Raw genomic sequence first — 8,229 nt, forward strand, 5'->3', positions numbered from 1 at the left:
TCTTGCCAGACTATATGAGAGTGGAAAGATTTTTCCTCTTAGAAATATTCCTAAACACAAAAGACTTACATTAATAGTATCAGACAAGAATGTTTTTTTCCTAAATTACACACTTTTTTTTTTTTTTTTTCAATTTTGACTTCCTGGATTTAGATCGCCATTATAATTCATGGTAAAAGCATAATTTCTTTGAGTGTGGTTTCTCTTCTAATCAAAAAGAAAAAAAGCCTGGGTAAAACAGATTTGTCTGACAATCACTGTTGTAATGAGTCAATCTACTTTCTAAGTACTGAAAAGAGTACAAGAAGAGTGTTCCGTATTTATTACTCAAGACACTACCTGTAATTCTCGCCTGCACGCAATTTTATATTTGCAAATGCAGAAAACTTTCCAGACACACTCATTATTTAAAACCAAGAAAAAGCATAATACAACATTGAGAGGTAAGCAATTTAGTTATTTTTAAAAGTTTAGAAGTGAAAATTAGGTTAAAAGATGAGTTCTATTCACAGTTCTGAGTTGACATGTCAAAGTTAACATGCCCCCAAAATACTTTCTTGTAATGGAATGACAACCCAATGAATGCCCTGAAATAGTAAACACAGAATCCAAACTGACACAAAAAAATCCTACCCCTCCAGTTCTCTAATCTACAGAATAAGGTTAGATCAAATGATTTTCAACTTCCTTTCAGTTCTAACTTTTTTGTATAATGGAATCAAATACGAGTTACTTTTAGCTGTAGTAAAGCTGTAATTAAGATAAAATTTTATTTAAAAGATCTCTGCAAAGATATTATCCTCTAAAAATCTTAGGTTTATCTTGAAATGTCCTTTTCGTAACTGTGCAACAGATTTTAAAGTGTCTCACAAAAAATGTCTACCTGGAACCTGTGAATGTGACCTTACTTGGAAAAGTGGGCCTTTGTAGGTATAATTAAATTAAGGATCTCCAGATGAGTTTATTCTGGATTAGGATGGGCCCTAAATCTAATGACATTGTCCTTAGAAAGAAGAGAAGACAGGGAGGAAGGCCACGTGAAGACAGAGACTAGAGTGATAGTGTCAATAAGCCAAGGAACTCCAAGGACTGCAGACAGCCACCAGAGGCTAGGAGGGAGAGAAGCATGAAACACATTTTCCCTCAGAAGCTCCAGAAGGAACATACCCTGCTATCACTTTGGTTTCAGATTTCTGGCCTCTAGAACTGTGAGAGAAAATTTTTTAAGCCACCAAGTTTGTGGTCATTTGTTAGGGCAACCCTAGGAAATTAATGCAATAATGTATTTCAGAAAGAAAACTCCTTTTAAAAGATTTTATAACCAACACAATTTATCTTTGGCCATCATACATTTCATATTAGGAATCAGTGAAAGAGCTTCAGGTTTGTACATTTTAAACAAAAACCAACAACTTGGTTCCTAGATAAACATATGTGGGCCTCTACTTTATATGACTCTATTCTGACAAGGTTAAAATTGCATGTACTGAAATGTTAAGCAATTTTCGAATCAAGAATATTATCTGATCATTTGGAAATATTTTTCAAATACTTTATTTCTTTCTGAAGAGAATTACTAAAGTAGTTCTAGTACTATGAAGCATACCCAGTTTTCTTAAACTTGTTTATATGAAAAGTTGCCAAGCTTTCTGGGTGGCCAACAATGTCTAAGAGTTATCATGAGATAATTGTAATGTTTTGCCATTATTCAGGCTTTTGAAGTAGGTCTTAAACTTTCTCAGCTCTTTATCGCTTAATATATGTTTAAAACATATGTAAGAAATCCGATGTGACCTGAGGATCATCATTATGCCTAAAAGAAATTCCATAATTTCTACCTATTCTATTGTTCACTGCAGAGATAATCTAAATATTAAATCTACTTTTAGAGTTCAAAATATCCCTGACATTACCACATAAATCTTTGAATGTCCTGACTATTTGGCCACTGAAAAGTCTTGTTTAGAAAGATATAAAAGGTTAGGAAATTAACAACTGCATAGCAACCCAATTCACAAACAAGTTTGGATGTGGCTGGCAGAGGTATGTTAAGCCTATAAATAATATAAGGTAAAATAAAGTAACGAAATTCCAGCAGTCTCTGAGGAACTGTAACAGTGAACAAGCATATGAAAAACATTATATTCCAGAAAATCGATTTTGATTTCAATGAGTCAGCTATACTCCAACCAGCAAATATATAGACTGGAACTAACAAATATTTCACAATTTCATATCTTTGAAAAACTCTTTTCCACACATAGAAAGTATAATGTCTATTATCTGCTAGCAAGTATTTATGAGCATAAGTGAATTTCCAAACTAAAAATACAGAGACTAAAGTAATCACACAAAACTGAATTCTACGTTTCCAAACTAGGCAAAGAAAAGCCTTAATTTTGCTAGGAGATAGCAAATGAGGAAAGGAAAAAAAGAGAGTAAAAGAGAAAAAGTAGAATAGCTGAGGAAAATGAAGACAGGCTTCATGACCACTTCGATCACCAATAACAATTCCACCATTAACTACTACAAAAACACAAAACACGAATATCAGAAGGACATAGGGCCAAGTCAAAAGGAAAAGTGTACTCAAGTTCTTAAAGGACCTGGAATAAGCCAAAAGAAACTGAAGAATTTTTCTGTATTCTGAAAATGGTCCTTTAATAGGGGGAAGCCTCTCTTCCTTCTTCTTTTGTAGCTCAGTTTTCCAAGCTTCAGTTAACTTCTGTGCAATGACATTCCCTGCACAGAAAACAGTCCAGATGATATTTGTTTGACGAAACATGAAGCCACAAAATCCAAGCAAGGCTGAAGTTTTATGATTTCCATAAAGACACATCAAATAGGCAAAAAGAGTAAAAAACATGGATCCTGCTTCTGTATAATAAAGGAAGTTAAAAAAATATAGTGTGGGAAATACTGCTAGTGTTAATGTTGACAAGATTCTCTGGATACTTGAAGCAGCCTTAAAGGAAGAAAAAACAGTTAAAATTATTTTCACAATAAAACAAATACCCTATTTCTGCTGAGCTAATGAAGAGATATTAAAAATCAAAAAATGATTTTAATCTTATTAAACAATTACTCAATACTAATCTTATCACTGGCTTTGCAAAAACACATTATCTGAAGGTACTTCAAAAAGTTCATGGAAAACAGAATTAAAAGATAATACATACCTTTCCATGAACTTTTTGAAGGCCCCTCACAAGCACTTTTCCTGGTACTTCCTGGTACTCTTCCTGGATACATACCTGTATCCATTTGGAAGTCACTAAAATAATACATGTGTGTGCCAAAGCTTCTATGACTTAAAATATTTTGAATCATTCAACAAATAGTTAAGGAGTTATTGAGTGAAGATAATGAACTAAGTTCTATGAGGAATATGGAGATGAATAGGACACAGTGCAGGTGGCTCCATTTCCCCGAACTTAAGTCTTAGCACCTTCAGTAAGTATTCACTTAGTCACCATCACCAATTTCCTTTAAGGATATCCCTTCAAAACTCTACACAAGAAAGAATGTAAATATGCATATAATATTTATATTAACATACTCAGCAATTTTACTTTTCACGATGAAATTACAGGATTTTCCTGAAATAGTGCACCAAGCCTAAAGTTAAATTTCTATTGCCCTTTCTGACACACTATTTCAGAATATGATAGTGATCTTATCTCCTTGAACTGTATCCTCCACTTACTCCAAATCACCAGATCAGACCATGGCATTCCTTTGTTAAAATTAAAGTCTCTCCTTCACCTACTACATAAAGTTCAAAGTCCTCTCCATGCCATCTAAGGACATTCATAACTTCACACCCACCCACTCTTCCAGCCTCAGATCCCTCTACTTTAAAATCCTTTAACACCAAACAGCAATTCCCTGCACCTTGTTGCACAATGCCTTTCTACCTCCGCTTACGTTGTTTCTCCTGCCAGGATTAATTCCCCACCCTACAGTACTATCCGCTCATCAAGGTTGAGCTCTGGTGCCAACATCTCTGTGAAGCATTACACTCCTCTCCCTCCCAGTCAGGCTGCAATAAGTGCTCCTCTGCTTCTCACAGCATTGTAAGCCTATCTCTCATAACTGACACCATCAAAATCACCTTTAGGTTAAAAATAAATTATAGTTAATATTAACTCAGTCCTTACTACATTGCGGGTACTATTCTAAGCACCTTCCATTCATTAAGCTCCTTTACTCTTCATAACAGTTCTATGAGGTAGATTCTATTATTATTCCTATTTAACAGATGAAGACATGAGCCACTAAGGGGTAACCTGCACAAGATAACACAACTAGTAAGTGGCAGGGATGGAATTCAAACCCAGGCAATCCACCTCCAGGGCCTACATTCTTAAATAACTTCAAAATTCCTCAGGTAAAGTCTGTTTCTCCTAATAAAGACATAAGTTCTACAAAGAAAAGACTGCCTCATTGATCTCTGTAGTCCCAGGGCCTAGCACCTGGAATAAGCTCAATTATTTACTGAACTGATTTGATTCACTAACAAATGTTTACTTTAAAGATTTTATAAATAAGTAAGTTATTCAAGTATTTAAATACAAATTTCTTCTAAAATGGGGGTGGAAGACTTGCATTTATCTTGCAAAATATATGCTAAGTATTAAAGACATTTTCCCCTAAATCCCATAAAACCAATTGATCATAATTGTGGACCTGAATGCACATATTTGTAATAAGTTATTTTGAAACATACCTTATTTCTGGGTTGTACCTTGCGGAAAAGTAAATATAGTAAATAGAAGTTGCCAACACTGAAGAGAAGATTAACAAATCTGAGCATTCCAATGGAACAGACAACATGTTCAGACCATCCAAAGATCCAACTGGCAGGTTTGACCACTCCAACTGACACCAGGTATAAGCCAGGTAATGTAGTAATCATAGGATCCCACTTAAAAATAAAAGGCCAACAATGAAACAAAAGCAAGAAGTAATACTGACAGGACAAACACAAACACGTAAAGCTCAGGATTCATCTTTACCAACAATCAATACCAAAACAGGAATTTTGAGAAGTTATTCTATGACATGGTTAAATAAATCCTTGTCAGATCAGATGTCTCCTCTAAGGAAATTAGATTTTGCCCATGTACCTGCTTTGGAATTGTTAAAGTATCAGCAACCAATAGACAAGAAAACTTAAAATCCGTTTCTATTTTCCAAAACCTGCTCTTTACAGAGTCTGTACTTTGGTAACTGAATCGCAAATGCTCCAGTTTTGAAAAGCATGAAAACATCAATTGGAACTCTGATGAGTTTAGAAAGAAGTGGTTAGAGAGATTGGACCACAGGCTACATAATGACAGCTAACTTGTACTGGGCCAAAAATTGTGCTAAACCTCTGTATTTAATCTTGCAACACACCCTATAGCAGGTACTATTATTACCGTCATTTGGCAGATGAGTAACCTGAAACTCAGAAAATTTCTAACGTCACAAAACTAGTAAATAACAGCACCAAGATTTAAAATCAGGTATTCTCTAATAACAGACTTATATTTCTAATCAGTACCTGTTATTGTGTCACCAGAAGTGGAGGGATAATATGTGTACTTTATTTTTGTATCTGTATCTATATATTTGTGTAGTCATATATACATATAAAAGTATGCGACTTGACTGGTTGTTTATCCAGCTAACAGAAAGTTCCTAAAAATACCCAGGGAGGGAAATAGTGTAATCTGTCACTTTTTGGCGGCTGGAGATCCTCCCATCTCATCCTATTCCACTCCCAAAATACACAGTGAGGTGACTGACAGGTGAGCTAAACTGAAGTCTACTGTCGTTTCCAAGGATAACCCCAATACTCTAACCCCGGGACCGGGGAAGACAAACTGGGATAGGTATCATCAGTTGCCAAGAGGAGCAGTAATTCAGTTCTCCATTAATTATTCTCCTAGATCATTCCTTCCTAGGAGACAGATCTGCTGTTTATTCATTCATTTAACAAATGATTTCACAGATCTGAGAGACAGGAATAAAAGATTACCCCGTTCCTTTCACGTTTCGAGGCCGGCAGGGTGGAACGGGGAGAGCTAAGGATAAGGATGAGAGAAGTGAGCGCTGGGGACGCTGGGCCCTCTCTGGCCTGTCCCGGGGTGGGGACAGGTTGGTGACCCCACCTGCGAAAGGGAGAAATGACCCTCACAGTAGCGCTGCGCCTGCGGCAGGTGGAAGATCTCGTCCATGTAGGGTTCTCGCAGCGCTCGGCTGAAGGCGGAGAAGAGGAGGCAAGACACTAAAAAGGTACAGCTCAAGGCAGCCGAGAAATAGTAACCCTCCAGCTGCGCCATTCCTGCCCCCATAGCCACTGCCCAAGAACCCTCTGCTGGAAAAAATCAGCCTCGAGAGCAAAGCCTGAAACTCGGGCTCGAAATGGGCGCGCAAGGCGGGACTGGCCGGACTGGGCAGACCACAGCCGGAAGGCAAAGGATGCTGGGAGAGCGCAGACCCGGAAGGATCGGGTCATAGCTTCCGGAGTGACGAGTTTATGTAAGAGACCGGATTGTTGCTCTGTCAATCACATTGCCCGCGGCGCACAGAGTGGTCAGAGCCGGAGGAGGGGGTGGTGGTGTCTCGAGTTGCGCCTGCGCGAAAGATGGGCGGCTTATTGCTGGCATTTATTTGATCATCACATATATTGTGTATAAATACTGATAGTCAACACTGTACCCCCAAAATATGTATAATGAATTATGCTTCAATTATAAATAAGGCAATAAATAAATAGAAAGAAACCAGTTTTTTATCCTGGGGTCCGCTTTTTTCCTGCTCCTTTCCATATCTAACCAGAAGATGGTGTCCTTTCCCCATGTTTGCAATCCCCAAATTCTCAAATATTTGTGCATTTCTTTTCCCGGTTCTTTTCTCTCTCTCCAGTGATCCTAATTACTAAAGCCTTCGATTTCAAGGAATTTCATTCCACCACTTTGGAAAATGGGAGGACAGAGTTGGTGCGGGACAAATAATGAGATTTTTAGAATAAAACTTGACGGACCAAAGATCCTTGATTGATGAAAGAACTAACCAATTAGATGATTTTTTTTTTTTTTTTTTTTTTTTTTTTTTTTTTTTTTTTAGATTAAAGGAGGGATTTAGTTACATTGGCATTCACAGTCCACTACGGTAGCGTGATCTCAGTAGTCTGTGCGAGTTGAGGGAACCAATTATTTTAGAATTTGGGGTGTTTTAGGTAAGGAAGGCTTCTCTGTGCCTGTAAATTTGATTGTTCTTATTAATACTTCTAACGCGCTGCTCTGTTTCTCTTACTAAATCATAAGCATGAGCATCTTAATGGATGTCACTACGTATCACTTGTGTTTGTAACCCTAAAAATGGCTTTCATATAGTAGTCACTTAAAAGTTGTAGGCTGTTATAGGCTGCATAGGCTTCACACAATTCCTGTGTATTCTGGGATTGGGAGTTTGGGGAGGAAGGTGAGAGAAATTGCTTGAAGAATGCTGAAGATAAATTTTGTCTTGTAATTTTGCCTTGAGCATGGCTGGCAATGCTTTGTAGAAAAATGATCTCACAGAAAACCTCAGCAAGGTTGCCTTTGGCAGGAATACATCAGAAACGAGACAGGGTTTGTTTAGCTTTGCAAACCTCAGGGTTCAGCTCTTTCTCTGGGTCAAAGCTAATTCAGTCTCTCACAATTTAATAAAGTTTCTCAGATTAACCTGACTGCCTCCCAATTCAGTCTCTGCGATTTCTTCAATGATAAGAGGTGTAGGAGGTTAATGAGGAGTGGGATGGAAACATTTAAATTATTGGAATAAAATTCTGTTAAGATCCTACTCTGATGTGGTAGGTTTGTTTTCCCCATTATCTCCCATTTTATTATTGAGTGCATATTGTAATTATCTATTTGAGATCATCTCTAGGTGATTTAGTCTTGAAGAGGTTGATGTAATGTACAAGTAATTGGCCCCGGACCTGTTCAATTGTGGTATACATACCCTGCAGCTTACTGACCTCCCTAGAAATAGTCGGTATTTTTTGAAGGAAATAGAACAAGACTGGACGTTTATGCTATACATTTCACTCCATAGTAATTGCCACCAAGAGGTTACATCAAACCTCTGACCCCTATACATACTCCACAAACCCCTTTAAGTTAATTTTCAAGAAAAATATGGGATTTTAGAACTTTTAGTGATCTTTCTTAATAATCTACTTGACTTAAAAAGACG

General features: G+C 37.2%; 1 protein-coding gene across 1 annotated transcript; it reads right to left on the reverse strand.

The window, feature by feature from the left end:
• Nucleotides 1-548: 548 nt before the first annotated feature.
• Nucleotides 549-6,411, reverse strand: ALG10 (ALG10 alpha-1,2-glucosyltransferase). The gene is made up of 3 exons (XM_063075861.1): nucleotides 6,159-6,411; nucleotides 4,730-4,927; nucleotides 549-2,965 (listed from the first exon to the last, which is right to left on the reverse strand). Exons 1-3 carry the CDS (start codon nucleotides 6,339-6,341, stop codon nucleotides 1,910-1,912), a joined length of 1,437 nt encoding a protein of 478 aa, XP_062931931.1. The 5' UTR covers nucleotides 6,342-6,411; the 3' UTR covers nucleotides 549-1,909.
• Nucleotides 6,412-8,229: the final 1,818 nt, after the last annotated feature.

Source organism: Cynocephalus volans, chromosome 12 (genome assembly GCF_027409185.1).
Source record: "Cynocephalus volans isolate mCynVol1 chromosome 12, mCynVol1.pri, whole genome shotgun sequence".
Classification (NCBI taxonomy): Eukaryota; Metazoa; Chordata; class Mammalia; order Dermoptera; family Cynocephalidae; genus Cynocephalus; species Cynocephalus volans.

Excerpts from the sequence above, each read along its gene's own strand:
- ALG10 (XM_063075861.1), bottom strand. The coding sequence starts at position 6,341 with ATGGGGGCAGGAATGGCGCAGCTGGAGGGTTACTATTTCTCGGCTGCC. Across the intron at positions 4,928-6,158 it reads GTCATTTCTCCCTTTCGCAG|TGGGATCCTATGATTACTAC; the intron begins GTGGGGTCACCA and ends TTTATTTTTAAG. Across the intron at positions 2,966-4,729 it reads AGGTACAACCCAGAAATAAG|GCTGCTTCAAGTATCCAGAG; the intron begins GTATGTTTCAAA and ends TCTTCCTTTAAG.